The 20591-nt window shown below is 41.9% G+C and overlaps 1 protein-coding gene across 2 annotated transcripts in view; it reads right to left on the bottom strand.

Moving 5' to 3' along the window:
* Positions 1-20591, bottom strand: part of LOC140309500 (metal transporter CNNM4) — a 43263-nt gene extending 22672 nt beyond the window's left edge. For both annotated transcript variants that reach the window (XM_072387371.1, XM_072387372.1), the window contains exons 1-3: positions 19155-20591; positions 3069-3212; positions 2634-2768 (exon numbers count right to left, since the gene is read on the bottom strand). In XM_072387371.1, coding sequence (XP_072243472.1) covers positions 2634-2768; positions 3069-3212; positions 19155-20562 — 1687 coding nt within the window. In that variant the 5' untranslated portion in view covers positions 20563-20591. The remainder of the gene's footprint in view (positions 1-2633; positions 2769-3068; positions 3213-19154) is intronic.

The raw sequence follows: 20591 nt of genomic DNA, 5'->3' as shown, positions 1-20591 counted from the left end.
CGCTGCCTGAATGAGTTTTCATATCAACAGTTAATAAAACAATTCAATTCAGTTCAGTTTTATTTACCTCACTTCAATAAAATAGTCCAATTCAGGCCAAAGTGAAAGTCATTACAAAGGTTGTCCAGGTGGAATAAAAGTGTACTAATTTAATCTTTTAAGACAAATATATGGACAGGGCGTGTGTTGGTATCAATAAGACTCTAAATATTAATAAAAAAGATCAGCCAATCATCAAGCACGTGCGACCTTCAGTAGATAAGCTGACTAACGAATGAACAGGTAATAAAAATAAAAAAAATCAATTGATGGTTCCACCATGTCAAATATGAAGTTCTGGTGTGTTACTTTGTTTTATGTGGTAGCAGCACACTGAAAATCTTTGACTTTTAAACTTTTATCTGGAACAACTTATTTGACGGCTCGCTTTGAGCTGTATGACATCTTTTTCAAACACTTTACAGACCAAAATATAAGAAATACCAAGGAAAGAAGCTGTCCATTCGTCTCCAACTACCCACATAAGAGTGAAGGAACGTTCCTCAAGCAGTGGGGCCGCTTCAACACAACATACGAGGAGTTTTCCCATGACATTTTGGTTGTTGTTTACATCCCTCACTCCACTAAAACAAGCCTGTTTCCACAGAACTCTGGGCCACGTATCTCTGTTTCCCTCCGATTCTTCTTAAAGTCATTCCAAACATTTTTGAAAAACTAAACTCTGCTAAACGTGAGTCACTTCATAGATTTGATGCTTATAAATGAGAATAAGGATGTTTATTGGACTTTGAAGGAAAAAAAAGGTATTTGAGACAGAAATGGCTGCAGCTGTCTTAACACTGCAACTGTATAAAATTTCAGAAAAGGCAACAAGATGGACAAATAAACAAAAGACCTACAAAGGCTTAACACATTGACCATCAACAAATATGTTAACTTTCACTAAATCGATAGTAATAATTGTCATTTCGAATTCTAAATACATTTTATTGTATCGACCCATTCAGAGCAGAAATAACATCTGCATTTATTTCCCTGACAGATGTGGAGTTGTCCTTCAGTTCTGTTGGTTTGTCAAAACACACATCATGTTTGAGTATTTATGGAGATGGTGGAAAGGTTTATACGCTCCCTAATCATCGGGATAGGTTCAACTGTGACTAAGACAAAACAAGTTTTAATGGAGTGTAGTTAAAAAAGGAAACACAATTCACCAGTATTAGTAAAGCCCTGTTTTCAGCTCATCTATTGTTACACTTTTGTGTTTTTTCTGATTGAAGTCAGTGAATAAACGAAAAGAAGGCATGAGCGAGGGCTTAAAAAGAGCTGTTATGGGTATATCTCAGTCATTAACAACAGAGGTAAATCTTCAACAGCTTTATCTTCTGGATAACTCTCACACACAGTTGTTATCTAACGTGCAGTAACCATGTGAAAAAGCAGAAACCAGTTAAATGTTTTTGGTGCACATGGATTTCTCAACTGTTGTAAGTCAAACTGTCGCAATCAGAGGTCAGCCATAAGTACGCTGGTCCCCACCCAAGCTTAGAACAAAGAAACAGAGCACCAAGCAAACAAAGTCCAATGTAATACACAGTGAGAGGTGAGGCATACATGTCCAATGTGTGAGGTCTTCAAACACACTCCTTTCATTCTGGTTTATATAATAACGCAATGTGCTTATGTCCAGTGTGTTTCTGCTGTTGCTATCTGAGACAGCACACTTTCACTGCACATATATATATATATATATATATATATATATATATATATTTATATATTTCATAGCCCCATGTCTGCTTTTCACTGTTTTTCAGCTAAGACAGAACTCAAAAGACTAGCTTAAACTTACTTAAAGAGTAAGATAATAGAGTAATAATGCACCTGGACTTCTTCGCTTCTCTGTCTGAAATACGTGTCGTGGATCAGTGACATGACAGACATCTAATGGCAAATATCACAGGGAAGAGAGCTCTAAGAGACTCTTAAAAGAGCTGGGAATTATTAATCATTACTGTGAGTAGGAGCTGAATGTGTCAAATAAAACAGGAACAGATATTCAATTCAGAATAGAAGTGGTTGATATGTCCAATTCCTGCACAATGAAAACAACACCCTGAGAAAGAAAACAGAAATTAAGCCAGCAGACACTGATGTTATGCCTGCACAGGCAGACACATACCACGCTGTGTATGAGGGGTGGAAGTGCTACGTCATGCTAGCTTCAGCTAACTGCTTGTGGCAAAGCGTATCAGCTAACACTCAAGCTAAAACAGACAGATTACAACATGTTCTCAAGCGTGGAAGAGATGGCATCACATCCAGCAGACCAGAGTCTGCGCTGCTGTGGTGGTGAGCAGAGGCACACAAACTGCTCGTGTCTGAAATAGATCTTCCTTGAGAGTAAATATATTCTAACTTGTCATCTCATGTATGGACACGTCTTTGCTGTCAGATGACAGGTAGAAGGACAGAAACCATTACTAACTGACATCCTGGCTACATAATGAGATAAATGTTCAAAGGTTTGTTTGGCTTACAGGTTACAAATGAGGAACTCCCTAAATGTAAGCAATACTGTGATAAATGACTGCGTATGGCTGTGTGTACGCCTTCATCGAGGCAGGTCCCACCTGTGGCCAGGAAGCGATGGGCGGCCAGCAGCAGCTGAGGAGAGATCTTCACCTTTGATTCGTTCTCGTGTTTGAAGGCAGAGAAGTCTCTCTTGTTCTTATTGGGCGCCACTTTTTTCCTGGTGCGGTTATCAGCTGAGAAGCAGCACACACAGCACAAAAATGATTCATTACTCAAACTTAATATAACACTTAATATAAAAGAACAAAAGGGTAATGCAATCGTTGGCTCAAAGCCATCCTGAGCAGTCATTTTACAGCAGCTCAGAGGCCTGGTGAAAGAGCTACTTACGGATTAACCACGTAAAGAAAATGTTGGTTAATAAACACCTGAAATGTTCTGTTTTATACTGAGCCAGAAGAATAAGGGACTCAGATATGAAAGCCCTACTTTTAGTGAAAGTAAAGGTGTGACAAACATTACACCAAACTTACTGTAAAGGTCTGATTCATCAAGAATCTCCGATTTAATTATCTCCTCGATCACGTCTTCAAGGGTGACCAACCCCAGAACTTCGTAGAACGGATCTCCCTCCCCCTCGTTGTTCACCTTCTGGACAATGGCCAGGTGGGACTTTCCTAAATGGGACAAAGAAGTTGGATTATTACTCAATTTATTTATTTATTAACATACTAAAGCTGATGTCAAGCTCCCACTGCTGCTGGAAGCAACTCAACGTGAAAGTTTATTCCAGGAACAATAAGCACAAATGTTTTACTTCTCCTTCCATTTTTATTGCGATACCAGACTACTCTCCATCAGTTATGGTTTCCATGTAGTGATCAAGGAAATTTAAAGCAACTTCATGTCCAATGAACAAACTTGGTTATGCACTGTTGGAAAATGACAAAGCTTGAAGAAAGAAAAACAAATGAAAACCAGCTATGAAGGACAAACTGGTAAAAGGTCCTTCTGGGGAGGGGGTTCTCCAAGTGGATAGTAGGTAATTATTGTTTCATGTGAGCAACAGCTAGCCATGTTTTTACACTAAAGCACAGCCCGATTTATTCATGTGATCAGTCATGAGTTAAATGGGGGACAAAGTCAATCTTCGATAATAAAACACTAGTGGCAGCCTGCTGCGGTAGCTCTGGAGATTTTCTAAAGATTGAATGCTGTGCTACTGTTTTGATTTCTGCTGGTAACTGGGAATGTTTTCCAACTGTTATTATGCATAACCTTGGCAAGGGGAACGTTGCTTGTATGTGGGAGCAGCTGGTCGATCTTTTCAAAGCCAACGTAATGCCTAGGATAAGACCCCAAAACCTGATGAGTTGAACAGTAGATGTCAAGGATGCAGAGCAGGAACAAAATGGAGAGGAAGGAGGAGGAAGGAAACCATTTCTTTCCTCGATCGTCACAGAGAGTGTGAGATCACTGGTGGACAAAATGGACTTGCTTAGAGATTTAGAGAAACCTTGCTTTAGAGAAACCAGGGCGTTGGGTGAATAACAGGAAGACTTTTTTTAAACAAAGACATGAATGCAGGAATAATTCTAATGCCTTTTTACAGCCAGGTGACAGAGTTCACCTGTGTCACTTGTCAACGCTGTGTTTTAGCTGTGTCAGCAGCCAAGTTGTTGCCAAGCCACAAAAACAACACCCCAACCCATCCAAGGTGATCTCTGCAGATTTCAACCATTTCTTCTCTCAGCTGCACTTCAACTTTCTACATGTCTGTCTGCTGATTTTTATTCGATATACTTTGCTATCCATCTCTGACAACTGCATATATCTAATCATTTGTACTGCAGAGATATAAAAGACCTTTGGAGATTAATAAAGAAATACTCAATCGAACAATTCTTGTTTGTGCCAGTTTCGGAGGCTGAGAAAACGTTTCTGGTCAACACTGACAATTCTGCAGAGTTTATTCTACGACCCTCAGGTTTTACCAGCGTTTGCTTTCATTTGGTGTTTTAGTTGTTTGTGGGTTAAGACACATGAATGAAAACACGACCAGTGAGAAGAAATAGTAGTACTATTATTACTAAGAGAAGTACGTCATCTTTAAGTATAAGGACATAGAAAAAAAGCAAAAAAAATTCCACCAAAATCAGGTCAAATAGTATCTCAGATTAACAACACATCACATAATATATTATGTCCTAATCTATCAAATATAAACTAAATCAAAAGGTAGAGTCTTCTGGAACAATGTCCGTTCAACAGAAGAGATCAAAGTGGTTGTTGTCAATCTGAGATTGTTTTTACCTAATTGTTAAGATCTGGTAAGAAAAGTGCTTCACATGATGGTACATCTGAATAAAATGGCCGTGATTCCACATGCTACTGTTTGTCATTATGTCTTATCCACATGAATTTCTAATGAATTTCTGACTTTTTGTGACCCTGTGGGGTTTGTTTCCTCTGTAAACAGATAAAGACTCAGGTGAAGCAGATTCTCAGCGACTTGGTGCAAAAATCACGCCTTTCGTTGTCATCATATAAACAGCAAAGGGATGAAAACTGAGCTAAGTAATGAAAGCTAGCAGTGATGCAAAGCGGATACAGTATGTCTCAGCTGGTAAGTTATGTCAAATCTGTCCTCCGGAGTTTTTGACAGCTGTTTCCTAAAGATGTCTCCTCTGATGCTTAAATGTTAAAGTTTCAGTTTAGCTGTAGAATGTGTCTATTACCTAAGGTTGATGCACATTTAGCTGCTCATATCATACAAAATTCAAGTTCCATCCTTCTCTCTTCACCTACTTTAAAAGTGATATATTTGCACTGTTACTGAAGATCGATTAAATCACATTTCTTGCTTATAGAAATACATCGTACATCGCTTCTGAAACCTGCTCTGCGATTATATCTGATAACAGCTCTGTTCTAACATTAACTCACATGTCCACACCCTCTGCTTGCACCACAAATAGATGGTTAATGTGTACAGGTTGCTACAGTTATAGTCTGAACTTTGGCCATGAGTGTTACTGTACACACAGATACAGAGTCACACACACCCTGATGAAATCGTCAAAAGGCTGCAGCGTTGTGCCAAACAACTACCAGGCCTGTCCCGGCATGGCTCTGAATTATTAATGATATCAACAGACAAGCATCAGATAAACTGCAAACGATTCGTTCAATCTACCGCTCCGTCCCTCACACACACACACACACACACACAGAGAACAGACCATTTGGTATACTTCAGACAATTTCTATTTATATGTTCAACAAACCCACATGTTTTGAAGTCACGATTAAGACTAAAGCACAAGAGGAGAAGAGACAGCGTGAAAGGTCCAGCACCTGTCACTGCTTCCTAAATAAAAGCAGCAGATCAATGAGATTTACAAAGAGCTCATATGACCAGCAATTAGGTGAAGACTAAAGGCTGAGAGTGCTTTTGCTTTGTGTCTACATGTCCTTGATGTCTGCCTGCGTGTCCAGGCAAAGTGGGCACTGCTGCAGCGATGACAGAAACACACTCCACACATTCTCAGCCTTGACCTTGCTGGGTTTTTACTACATAAATAGACTTTAGGGACTTTGAGGAATTCATTATGCACTAGGATGGCTTTACAGTCCCATACTGCTCTGACGACAGGCGGTGCCAGGGCGGTTGGATGACATGACATTTGTTTACTATGAAAATAAGGAAGTTAAAGTAGAAAGGCTGGACATTTAATGTTCAGTGTCATCTTACAAATTGTCCACACATTTCCTATCATGGTATGACAACTGATGGATTATCCTCAGTCCAGGTTCAGGACGATTTAAATGAAGTTTTCCAGGCAAAAGTTACTTTTTTAAGAAAAGTTTAATGTGTCTGAGAAAAACTGCAAGAGCAGCATAAAGAACTTAAAGTTTCCTTGCTAATGGACACTTTTTGCCTGGTATAAAAGCTGCAATGAGAACTTGTATACACCAGTCATTAAGCTCCAGAGTTGCAAGTCCCGAGTCAGTTTTCATAAATATCTCATATGCAGCAACTTTATGCCAAATTTAACTGTGTTATAGACTTCAGAAAGATTCTATAAGGTGCAACTGTCTGTGAGACATGTTGAATCATGTTAAATATGATAACAAAGCTATCAATTTCCAATAAATGCTTCGGGTTTAACTTCCCAAATGTTTTTTTTTTTTCATGTTTGTGGTTTCTGCAGAGGCACAACCTTTTGAAGGTTTTAGACAAAGTCTTCGGTCTGAATGGGTTAAATACTGAGGGGCAAGGATTAAATAGGCATATTCAATCAACACTCATGTTAACCAGTCTGTTATATGCTCTTCCTCTTTTATCAGAGACATGCAATAAACAAAAAAGACAAAAAAAGGTACTGTAGCAGCTGCTTACCGCTTTCACTTCTATCAGTTTGAGCAATTACAATGAAAGCCAAAGTGTTAAAGCAATGAGTCAACTAATTCAACGTCTACAGGCCTATAACTGTCTCAGTTAAAAGGCACCGGACATGTAAAAAAAAAACCTTTTAAGCTAGCTTAGCATGTCCAAACTTTGGTCTGGTACTTTATATATGTGACAGAGTGAAAACAATTCATATTAGGTACTCTGTAAGAAATGATGGTTTCTATTGTTCCGATGTGTCTATCATAAATAAATATTCCATATCTTAAGCTACAGCAAAAATCAGTTTCATTGAGTTGTTTTTGCTAGCCGAGTCTGTGTGTGGGCTCTGGGAAAACAAGATGAATCTTTTAATGTCTTGTCACACCTGTCTAACCAAGTATTACCTCACACAAAGAACCAACGGAGGACATTTGTCAACAGTGTCCCACAATAATAAATCCTCCGAGTGCATTCATTAGACGATAGCTGATCATTCCACACAAATCACTGTAGCAACGAAAACAGAGATAACATGTAATGGAAAAGGCACTCTGTGAGTGTGTGTGACCTCTCCCTGTAGTGCTGAGTCAATATTTCAGAGGAAGTAGGACCCCAGGGGACGTACTTAACCCCGACTTACTGTGGAGTCATTTGAGAGCCTCTCGACTCCTTCAGACACACACACACACACGCAGAATTTAAAGGGAATGTCAACCAAAGAAAAGCCCTCAACATCCGACCTGTGAAACAGTCCACAGGCATGTGAAAAGGAAAGTACACCCTCAGTCAATTTCAAGGTTTTGCTTTGTTCGTATGACGCCAATGGTGTGATTTTCACACCAAGTTACAAGAAACCTGCTTCACCTGGACCTCCATCTGTTTACAGAAGAAAAACAAACATCACAGGGTTACAAATAGTCATTAGAAATCCATTAGAAATGACTGTGGTAATGACATAATGACTAACAGCAACATGAAGAATTTGAGCCTTATTAGTCATATGTGGGGCTGCACGGTGGTGTGGTGGTTAGCACCGTCGCCTCACTGCAAGGGTGGGTGCGGGTACTCTCCAGGTACTCCTCCCACTGCCCAAAAACATACATCTTAGGTTAATTGGTGACTCTAAATCATCCCTAGGAGTAAGGGTGAGTGATCATGGTCTCATTTGTCTGTCAGTGGGTCTACATGATGAGATTAATTCAATAGCTATAGTTGGCTGATGCTCCTTATTATGGCAATGGCAATAATCCAAATATATATGGCGGTGAATAAATGGAATCATTGGCACAAAGCCTGTCATACCCTGTACGATAGGTGGCGCTGTAGCCATTTTATCGCTAATAGAGCCACTTCCGGTTGACGTCTTCACCACCAACAACAACAAACTCAGGCATTCGAGAAAGATGATGAACGAAGAGCAAGATGAAGCTCCGTCCCTCTGCATTTGTGATGAGCATGGTTCAAACGATGCACAACGGCGCATTCTCCATCGAGTTGTTTCTTTCTTTCTGACGACGGCGACAACAACAGTAATATCGTCTCCTTCGACTTTCGGGTGACGATCGCGGGAAAAAATCTTTAGCATGCGCAGAACGTAAAGTCTAATTCGCAACGTGCTTCACCGTCTACAAGCACGTTTAGTCTGACTATCAACAGAGTTATCTCTGGGTCTTAATCCGACTGCGAGGAACCCGGTCCGGTCCAATTTTTAGTCAGAGTAAGGTGTATACATGAACTATACATAACCCTACTGACTGTGTGTGGCCCTGTGATAGCCTGGCGACCCTGGCGATCTCGTCCAATGACAGCTGCAATAGGCTGACTATCCATCCAGTCAGATGTGTCATGTGAAATAGAGGAGCACAACCTCTTTCAATTTTAAAACTGTTTTAATGTCTAATCGGGACATTAAAACAGGATGATCTGGTCCTTATCAGCTCTTATAAAACAAGCTCAGATAGGCAACATGTAAAACTAACTATACCCCATGATGCAACAGCTTGTAGAACCACGTTTAGCAGCAATGACTCTAAGTAACTGTTTTCTGTATGACATCATCAGTCTCTGGCATCATTGTGGAGGAATTTTGAACCACTCTTCTTTGCCATGTTCCTTTGCTCACTGAGGTTTGCAGCATTTGTTTATGCACAGCCCTCTCTTTCAGACATTCTGTTGCAGATTTGCTGCTGTGTTTGGGATCTTTGTCTTGTTAAATGACCCGTTTTCGGTCAGACTTATGGCCTCATACTTACTGATGATCAGTTTATAAAGTGTATTTGATTAGCAGAACCTGGCTGCTCCATGACAAATACCAATACCTTAATTCCAATGGAATCAGAGAGGATGGACTTAGTTCCTATGTCCTGATCTTAGAACTGAATCACGGGATATGTGATGCTGGTAAAAATAAAATAAAATAAAACGGGACATAATAGAGCCAAATCAGTGCATCACACTCACCTCAGGCCTACACAAACATACACACAGCTATCACTCATCAAACTGGGAATATGATTGAACGTTTTTTGGTAGAAATCCACCCATCACTCCTTCACTCGTCATATTTACCCCCACGAACTGTGAACTCAAGTGACAGTGGACGCCTCTGGTGCTTCTCGACTTTGGAAAACCTCTGAAGTTCCTCCTGAGGACTTGGAATGCGTCGACCTGTTTTGGGGTGAAATCAGCTCTACTGTTTTCTACACAGTTTAGACTTTCAGTTTTAAACTTAAACCGTTTCAGCTGAGATAAGTTGAAGGTAACAGAGGCAGCTGACACCAAGGTCATACACCCATACACATCACCCATTCATAAACTCCTCTTCCTTGATATGAGACATAAATGCCAGGCTGCATTCACTCTAAAAGAATGTCCATTTGGGATGGTGTTCAGGTTTTGCCAAGCCGAACCAAAAATACTCCGTTTACCATCAGAAAAGACGACTTAACCAATCAACTCATAATTGAAGCTCCAAATTAATCTAGGTATATAGGTATATCCATCTTGTCATTGTCCTCAACACTGTTCAAACCATCCTACTTACTTTTATTTGTGCTGTGCCTGAAAGGCTCAGGAAAGGTCATTTCAGACTTGTAGCACCACACCAGTGAACCTCTAACCGCTGTTATAGTTAACACCAGGAACAGAACATCTCTCGTCATTAGAAGACGACAGAGGAAGCACACAGAGGGACTTCAGTTTGAGTCCTCAGACATCAGACTTTATTCAAAACCAACGATGTGAGAGCAGAAGAGGAGCGTTTACTGAAAACAGGAACTGAAAAACACATTGACCTTTGTCACGAGTGCTAATGGCGTGTGAGCCACAGCTTCTCTTTTCACTGTGTCCAGCACTTCCACAACATTTTAAAATCAAACAAAGAGGAGCACTTTTAGGGGGTTCAATTACTGCATGAGGCTCTGGTTTATTTCATTTAACCAAGTTTCCGTCTTTAACCGTCTCTGGCTGAGATTCCCAGCAGGTCCACTGACCTTCCAGCCTGATTCTCTACCCTCTGGCTTTTCTGTCAGCAGCCAGTGAGCTGGCCTGTTTGTTGACATGAAACATCAGCGACAAAGAGACTGAGGGGGAGAGCGATGAGTCTTTATGAGACAGGAATGTCATACACACATACTGCCCGTGCACAAAACACAACTGGTCACCTGCATATCATTAGAAATTACCAGTCATCAATTTCAAAACATGGCCACTGCAACAAAACTACGCTGCTGCAAACGCACACCGTGGCGTAATAACCGCACACAGATAGAAAGGCTCGCTGTGTGAAACAGGTCAATCTCTTCCAACCCGTTTGTCCAGTTCAAACTAGAGTCCCACACCACCAGATCCTGAGTGGCAGCAGTGCTTTAAAGTAACTCCTGGGTGGTTATTTGCAAAGCGCCGGCTGAACCAGCGAAGTTTTTAAAAAGAGTAAATCCAGGTGGGTGTGTCGGTGTGCACATAATGCAAAAGACTATAAGAGCAACACGCCTTGTTCACATCTGAGGTGGGCTGTTACAACTCTGCAGAGCAGTTACTGCAGCCTTTCGCCTCGACAGCTGCAAAGAACAAGGCAGAAATCAGCATAATACCGGGGGTCACCATAAACTGTAAATGTTATCTTTTTATTTCCCCCGGAAAACACTCCAGTTTAGACAGTAACGGCTGTAAAACTGAAAGGATTTCAGACACTATCCTCTTTATGATTAGGACAGAGCGAGATCTGAAAAACCAACAAAAACTGCAGAGAGAGTAGAAAACAGCAGCATGCAGATACGAGGGAGTAGCTGAGCTGTGGTCAGAACTGATGATATCAGTTTTTATAATCCTCAGAGCTACGCTGTCACTGACTGGGGTCAACACACTCTTTGCCCTGCAGATGCGGCTTTAAAACATCCCCAAAATCTTTGCAGAAATGCACATCACCAACAACATCGAGGAGTGTCTTAAGACAAGATTTTGAGGGATTAGCTTCTCAAAACAATACGTTGTTTTTACTGAATCCGATGCAACACATATTAGACACTAAACAAGCTGTTTTAGACACATGTTCAGCGTCAGTGTGCCATTACTGGTAAGATTTTATACCAGCCACTGTGTGTTCCTGCTATAGGAGGCTCCTGAAATGACAGAATAATACTTTTCAAACACACAACTGAAACAATAACTGCAGCCGTAGAGGCTGGTCTGCTTTGTTTGAACATATCTGACTGGGAAGTTAAACCCTATCATATTCTTCTTTAAATATAGGCAATTAAATTCAAGAACGTTCCCCTTAATTGTCCTACAACTAACCAAAACTGGGAAGAGATAATCATTTTCAGAGTCATCTCCTAAACCAGAAACACCTTCCGCCTGATCTATTCATCCAAAACCATGTCAAACATGAGAGGAACTCCACTCCTCTGGTCATACGAGGCCTGGCATTAAACGATGGGACGTGTAAGTCAAACAGAAAGCTGTGTACACTTGTGTTTGTGCCATCAACAGACATGTGCTGAGTTGCTATTTCTTCATGCTGACTGATGTCATTGTGGCACACAGTCTAGATGTGTTCATTTGACTTGCGCACGTACACACACACAAACTTTAACACAACAGTCGCACTACTTCTGAGCTGAGTGGGCTACAGCTGCACCGTCAGCACTTCGAGCTGCACCGACAGGACAGGAAAAGACAGAGAAGCAGCAGACGGCTGATAAGAACACGGAAAGAATCTGAGAAAATTAGTTGCCACTGACTTCCAGCGGAGCCACTAAAGGCAGAATAAAAGTTCACGCAGTCCACGTCCAGCCTTGTTGGCGGCCAGTCTGCATTGCCAGCTGATAATCTAATAGTCTTTTATGTTGGGGTAAAGGTTGTTCCCACATATCATCAATAGATTTAGAAGTTTAAAGCCAACACAGACGAGATGTCCGTCTTGTGCACCGCAGTATTCAGATCTGAAGGCAGGTGCTGTCAGTAAATATTTATGATAAGATAGATATTCATTCAATCTGTTGCTGTTGTTTTTTAAAACTTTATCTTTTAAAAAGGGAAAAAACTTCATATCTTTCAGGTGTCCCGTATGAAAAGTGCTTTGTATCACAATAAGCTGTGGTTAAAAGTCTATAAAGGTGACATCAAACCCATTTAAGAGATCAAATATTCTCCTGCCAGTGTTTAGGACGGTCTGTTTTCAGAAGGTGTGACACATTAAGAGTTTGAGACTCGAGTCAGTCACAAAGGTTTTATCTTTTACAAATGAACCAAAGGGAGGAAAACCGGCTGAAAAAGGTGTGAATGAGCAGGTGAAGGTGTGTCTCTGTGTTTATTCTATCTGCAGAACACCTGAGGGGCTGCTCCTTTAAAACAGAGAAACAAATATTAGATGACAGGCACATGCAAGCACAATCACCAACATAGAAATAAAGAGAGGGAGAGAATGCACCTGAGAGGCAGCTGGGCAGTTATCTGGTGGGTAAATACTGTTGAAAAAGGCTGTAAATTTCAGAAGCTGCTGCGAGTTTGTCAACCTGTATATTGCTGCTGTGAACTCGTTGGACCAGAGCAACCATCCCATGACTAACACATGAAGAAAAGGACTTAAATCTATGACACGTTTTTACTATGACGAAACGTTTCAATTCTGTCGAGAGTGATCTTTTCCAGAACAAAGGGTCACTGAAAGGTTTCGTGAGTATGAAAACTATTGTGAATCACACGCTATGCCCTTCAAGGTAATCAGATCTAAAGAGAACTGAACGCTTAAGGACGATTTTGTACTATCATGTGAGGCAGCACTCAAACAAGGGGAACATCTTTTGAAAAAAGATTTCTGATACCTGCTGGCCCAATACCTCACAAGGACACAGAAACAAGCAGCCAGACTTCCTTCTACCCTTCATCCAGCCTTTCTGAAACTCTTTCAAAAATATTCTTTGGAAATTGGCAAATTCTTTGTCGCTCAATAAACATATAAAAAGGTATCCAACTCAAGGGATGACCCAGTGCTGTGTCTACATAACAGACAAGTTAGCAAATAACCATTTTTAAATTGCATCTTTAGGCTTCTTGTTACTAGCAGCCTGTCACAAAGACACACATATTCCCCACCCCCCCCCCATTTCCTCAGTTGCATCTATGTTAAAAATACCAAAGATAACAGTGTTTGACAGACATGGAATAGCATTTTTGCTCCAACAAGGTGATTCTCAGAATGCTTTTTGCTGAAAACTTTCCATATCTCAGCATGGTGTGTCCTTTCAAAAATAAAGGAAACAAGTGGAGGAAAAAAGAGGAAATGTCAAGATTAAAGTGGCAGATGAACAGTCTCTGGAAGTGATGTTGTTAAAAAAAATAGGAGAAAATCCAGCAAAGACCTGAAACAGAACCTTAGAGACGCATCTGGACCTTCAGCTGATCCAGCTACTGTTCACTGAAGCCTCATCAGAAATGGTCTCCATGGCAGGGTGGCTGTCAAGAAGCCGTTCTTAAGGAAGGGAAACAGGGAGAAAAGGCTGAGCTATGCCAAATGACACAAGAAGTGGACTGAAAATCAGTAGCAACAGGTCTTATGGAGGGATGAATCCTCCCCAGAGCCCGAACCTCAACATTATTGAAGCAGTGTGGGATCATCTGACAGAGAACGGAACAAAAGGCAGCCGACATCCAAAGAAGAGCTTTGGGGTGTCCTTCAAGAAGCCTGGAGAACTATTCCTGAAGACTCCTTAAAGAAATGACAGAAAGCTGGTCTAAGAGGGTTCAGGCTGTGTTGGAGGATAAAGGAGCTCAGACCAGATACTGACTTTCAAACTCCTCACATTTGTATAAACTCAGATTTGACCTCATTTACTGTATTTCTAGTTCATTTTGCATGTTTAAATACATTTCTGCAGCCATTTCCAGTTTTCCTTACAACATATAAAGAAATGCGGGATGACTTTTTTGACTATATAACATATCCTGTCGGCCACATCCACCAATGAGCGAGGAGTGGGAGTGGAGAAGAACTCTTGAATCTCCTGAATCTTTATCAGTTCATAAAACAAAGCAGAAAGGCATAACTCCTGCTTCAAATTAAAAATCATTTATGTGGAGTTTGACAGTGTGAAAAGATTCTAATTTTTCCAACCCAGCTGGATTCTCACTGCCAGGCAACTGCTTTCCACGTGATTGTGAATTTCTCATTCGACCCATTTTGGTGTCAGCCCATCCAGGGCGATCAACACTACCCTTCCTTAAAAAATGACCACACTGAAACACAAAGACAGATGGGCAGAAACGGAAGGGAACACAGCAAGAAACAAAGGGACACACCCATCGTGCAGAAGTAAGAGCTGAGACTCGGGTCCGCTCTGAGACCGGCTAATCTTTTACTTTACAGTTTTAAAACGTTGTTCGTTTATGCAACGTATCCTCGTACATGTGTCCTATCTCTCTCAGTATTTGGGTGAAAAGTCCAGACTATATTCAAGTTAGATTAAGACTTTTAACAAGGGGCTGAGTTAATGAATGTCCACTGATGTATGGCTGTGCCGCTGTGTTTCTGTGTACAGGGAGTGTCGAAAGCTCTGTCTCATTAAGAGCAGCGGCGAAGTATGCGTGCGCATTTGTGGCAGGATGCAAAGGTCATGAGGGCCAACATGTCAGGATACGTGACAAAGTCATTGTTAAGTGTTATGGAGAAAGAAATAGAATTACAGTGTGGCGGTCGTGCTCGCACTTTACATGTTTGTCCAGACTCATTCGGCGGAATTTAAGAAAAATGTATAAAGACTACAGATGTTTCCCCTCTGCAGCATTAAGGATTCATATAGAAACTCAAACTCTGCCTCTGCTGAGTTAAATCAGGTGTTAAACCAGGCCCAGAAGGTGATAGTTAGAAATTCTCATCAGTTCATCCTAAACTAACTGTGGGTATTTGCACCAGATTTCAACAGACTCACCCAAGGTGTCGTTGAATTGTCATTCTAACAATAATGTGACAGAAAGACGGATCTGATCAGCTAAAACCTCGACAAAGATTGTACCACCGAGGCTATATTAGTCTCTGGATCTACAAGTCTGAACAAACGTCTGAAAATCTACCAAGAGCCCACAAACGTTTTACACCAAAGGCAGCATTTCCAACCCGATCCCACCGACTGCTGTTAAGTGTTCAACAACTGAAGCACACCGCACATACTGACATACATTATTACCACATTTCAACATGTTGTCGTGAGAAATCTCAGACTCCGGAGGGAGTTTTTCATACTGTTACACCTCACTTACGCAGCCTGACTGTCGAAGTCGAATCTCAGTTAATGTTTGAATAGAGCCGAAGGAAACGTTCGTAAAGCCGTTGGTTAACGTCGCATGTGTCATGTATAAAAAGGGCGTTTTCTGCTTCACAGTTTAGTTTAGGTTTGCCAAATCATCGGAATAAAATAGTAACAATCATATGCTGATAAATACTGATGGACATAAAGAACTGCATGTATGCAAACGTTTGCAACAAACAACAAAGATCTGTTTCTGTATTTAAGACGAGGACATTTATCAGCAAATAATAAAACAGATAAAAATGACAGTCATAATAACAAAGATGACGGTCAGTATCATCTTTGTAAGCAATATGTCCTGCATAGACTCTAATTTCTAACCGCTTATCGGCTCTTGAATGCGTGTTTTAATTTGTTTTGGAGAATTGCAGCTATCTAGCGGTCAACAACCTGTACGCCACAGACCCCGCGTGCTTGCTGGAGCGGCCTGATAAATTCTCAAACCCTGATAAACTGCAGACAATGCAAACTGTCCTGACAGCCACAAACAAAACACAAGCTGGTTCATTTCCTGAAAGGCTCAAATCGTTGAAGCTTAAACTGGAATGCTGTGTTTAGTCTTGTCCTTGGCTTGCCCACTCATTCACATCCAGCAAGTCAATCTCAACACTAAATATAGCATCCACCAATCAAAAGCGGCCACGGGTTTTTGCACCTTAAGAAAAAAATAATAATTCAATTCCAGTGATTACTGATTAACAACTGAAATTCTACTAAATATGAAGGATGCTTCGGACACGCTCTCCCTCCATTTCAGTTTGATTTTGATCCATTAAATAAATCCATTAAGGTGTGAAATTATAACCAAAATGAGTTGTTATTAAAAGAAAATGGGCAATCCCAGATTTCACTTAACCCTACGCTGGCTTTATCAAATGAAGACCGAGTCCTAGTGGCTGAAATATGGGCTAATATAACCGAGCGCCTGGGGCCACAGCATGTGACAGTCTGTTGACAGAGTGCAGCGTGCCTCTGGGCAACTTCATGCTTCACTTGTGTTTGTGTGTCTTCTCCATTATGCCTGATGTCCAGTGTGCAGAAAGTCAAACCTCAGATGAAACGAAGGTAACACCAAAGACACCAAACGGCGCCAATTACATTTTATGAGGGGATTTATTACATTTATCAAAAATGGGTAGATGAGTAATTTTGATAAATGTCACTGTGTACCACCATAAATGCTTACATGCTTACATAATATTTCTTGTTCTTTCAAGCCTGCTGTTGCCACTTCCTGCACAGACAGAGTCATTAATATTTTATCTCAGCTAATAAGTTTGCTTCTTCATGCATCTGAGGGTTCGCATCATATTGACTGGAAAGGCTGCGGCGTGCACTAAACGTGCACGCACACCACAAACGGTAATAAAAACACGTCTGCATTTAGAGTCTTTACAGACGACTTGTCTGCGCCAGCCGACGTGACGACCCTGAAACTGACTCGGAAGTTTTGGTGAGAAAGAGTCCGACCAAAGGAAACCTGTTTGTGACGCTGCTGGATGCCATCACCGCGGTAACTGATGCCAAGCAGCAAGAGATTGGAACTTGAGATGCAAGCGGGGAGTCGGGTCAGAGCAGAAGCAGGGGGCAGGAAGGAAATCACGCACGTACATCATCACGCCAACGCAGTCCAACACCCCCTGACCACAGGCGGTGCAGTCACAGCGTGACGTGGCAAAAACAATGCCAGATCATCTCTGGAACAAAGCGCTCCATCAAACACTCTTGTGGGTGATGTTGTTTAACTATTGCAGCTGTTGGTGATGTCATTTGAACAAATAGAAATTGCTCATTCTCAAGGGAAGATCTACAAGATTATAACTAAATAGAGTATAAATAGATGAGTGGCCGGAATTAGACAACATCTGTTCTCACATGAACACAGCTTAGAGACAACAGATGCATATCACAACTATTTATCTAATTCTCCTCCAGACAGCGCCACTTGTACAGCACGTTCTCCGCATGAAGGATCACTCGATCATCACGATTTTATTTGATAGTCTCCGAGGATCACAGTAAAAGCTCTAAAAGTGCGATCAGATCAATAATAACCCCCTTAATGTGGTACATCTGAGCTCTGTTCTCAAGTAATACAGGCTGATCTTTATAAGATTGGCTTGGTTGAACACTTTTAACGATGACGTCACCTTTTGGCACATCGTTTGCTTTTAATAGACACCTTAAAGTGGTTTCAAGTAAAAACACTGCATTTCATTTTAAAGTCTCCATTTTGTGTTGAGAGATTTCATTTTAGCAACATGTCTTGTACTATCAAACTGGTTGTCTGTTATTACTTTAAGGTGTTAGAACTCTGTCATCTGACCACCCATACGGAGTATGGGCCACAAGTATAATGTTTGTTAAGCTTTGAGTGTAAATTGGTTTCAACTCTCTGTGCAGCCAGATTTAAACGTGTGTTTATGTGTGGGCACTGCAGCTTGTCGCAAATGCCTCCCACCTTGCATGCCGAGCCCGCTCACATGAGCTGCCTTTTAGCCAAATGTCAAACGCTACCACGCTCCACTACAGCAGCTCAAAAGTCAATTTATCTCACTTGATCAGAGACACATAAACGAGGAACAGCTAAAATGTTCTGCAGCATTTATGGAACCGAGACAGCCCACAAAGTTAGGTTAAATGTAAACTTTTTTTATATTTAAGCTTCCACAGAAAGAAGGGAGTAACAACTCAGCCCCTATTGTGCCAATATGAAGACACAGAAAGCCTTTGTGGGAAGTTTATGTTGCTGACCTTGAGACTAAACGCCTCAGACAGTGCCAAACACATGCAAAAGATAGCCTTGGTGCGAATACGTCCTCCTCCTGATTGAACGTGTGAATGTGAAGGATATGCGTTTGTGGAAGGCAAAAGCAAGAAGTAAGACGTTTTTTTTCGATATCCACCATCACAAACTGCAAGCTACAAACCTTCAAAGCAGAATATTTTGTGTCTCGGCACACAGCTTTGCATTAACAACACTGAACCCATTTGCTTTGTTCATTGCGGCTTCTACTTTAAAAGTTAAAACCAGACTTCTGCACAGTGACCCTAAGCAGCAGAAAAAGACTACATTTGAGGATGACATGATCATTAGACAGGCCTTCTTATATAAGAATTGGCTACAGGGGCAGAAATGTCAAAGAAAGGTGCAATAATCCAAAATACTGGAAACGCCATTACATGAAAGTTAAGGAGCAATAGGAAGCACTAAATATTAAAGCAAATACTATTAGTACTTCTGTCTGATGTGTTTCCACAGGACCAGAAAGCATAAATAATAACAAGTATATAAATAAGTAAAGTAATCCCTCTTTCTCTAAGGCAATAAGCTTTAGAGAAAGAAAAACTAAAGCCTGGCTCTGTGGACACAAAAAGTGACTCATCGGCATTAATCGTGACAACACAAGATTTCCACAAACCTTTCTTGAACTCCTCCAGCATGGAGTCCAGCTTGGTGTCATGGAAGACAAAGTGGACTGGGTGGTTGTAGAATTTGGTGATTGTCTTCAAGGTGGTGCAGTCGTCGGGGTCCACGAAGGCAAGGTCCTTCACGTAGAGGATGTCCACGATGTTGGAGCGCTCGTCCTCGTACACAGGTATCCTCGTGTACCCGCTCTCCATGATCTCAGACATGGTGTTGAAGTCCAGCACGGCGTCGCTGTGGATCATGAAACAGTTGTTTATTGGGGTCATGACATCCTCCACTGTTTTGGTCCTGAGCTCCAGTGCCCCTTGGATCATGTTCAGCTCCTCTTTTACCAGGTCGTTGTAAGGCTCGGTGACTTTTAACATTTCCACCAGCTTCTCTCGGTTGTACACGGTCCCGATCTCCTGGCCCAGCACGCAATCGAGGAGCTTGCTGATGGGCCAGGACAGAGGGAAGGTCAACAACATGAACAACTTTGTGACCAGGATCGTGTTTGCCCCGACAGCCAGACCGTGCCGGGAGCACAGAGCCTGGGGGACAATCTCTCCAAAAATCACGATGCCGACGGTGGAGGCGACCACAGCGCCGATCCCGGACTTGGTGAGGTCGTCCAGGAGGATGGTGAGGGTAGTATTGACCAGGACGTTGCCGAGGAGCAGTGAGCACAGCAGGTAATTGCCTTTCCTGCGAATGGGCTCGATCTTCCGGGCGTACTTCTTCTCCTTCTCGGTGCCACAGCTCTGCACGATCCGGAGCTCCATCGGGTCCAGCGCCATCAGCCCAAGGTTGAGCCCACTGAACATCCCAGACAGCACCAGCAGGAAGGAGATGAGGATCACCTGTAACCAAACGGGCAGCAAAGACGACTCCTTCTCCACCACCCGCAGTCTGCCGTCCTTATCATCCAGCAGGTACCACTTTTGCTCCACGGGGTCGTTGACGCACAAGCCGAACACTTTAACAACTTCACTTTTACGAAGTTGCTTGATGCTGAGGCTCACCACTCCGGACGTGTTTTGGTTGGTCACTTCCATGAGCCCATTCACTTTTATATCATCCGAGCGTTGGGGACAAGTCCCATTAAACGGGACCAAAACTGCGCCGAAAGCATCATCCTCCTTTTCACTGGCGTAAAGTTCACTGAACCCGATGAGCTCCGAGCTGTTTGGGAACAAGTGTAGCCCGTAGAACCTGAAGAAGATCTCGCTGCCCTCGGTCACCTGAATAACTCCATTCTCGGTGGTCTCGGCCGGCTTGTTGCTCTTCTCAAGCCTCATGCCAAGTATCCGAGTGACTTCTCTCGGATGTGATATTGCTGTCTCGGCCTCCCTGCCCGCTAACACAGTGAAAAACACGAAAAAAGTAAGCGTAAACCCCAGTCCACTCGACTCCGTCGCCATGTTTGTTTCGCTATCTGCCAACGAGGGGA

This window comes from Leuresthes tenuis, unplaced genomic scaffold, assembly GCF_036924035.1.
Source record: "Leuresthes tenuis unplaced genomic scaffold, fLeuTen1.0.hap1 SCAF_6, whole genome shotgun sequence".
NCBI lineage: Eukaryota > Metazoa > Chordata > Actinopteri > Atheriniformes > Atherinopsidae > Leuresthes > Leuresthes tenuis.
Note: the sequence above shows the minus strand (reverse complement) of the source record. Positions and strands in the feature narration are given on the sequence as shown.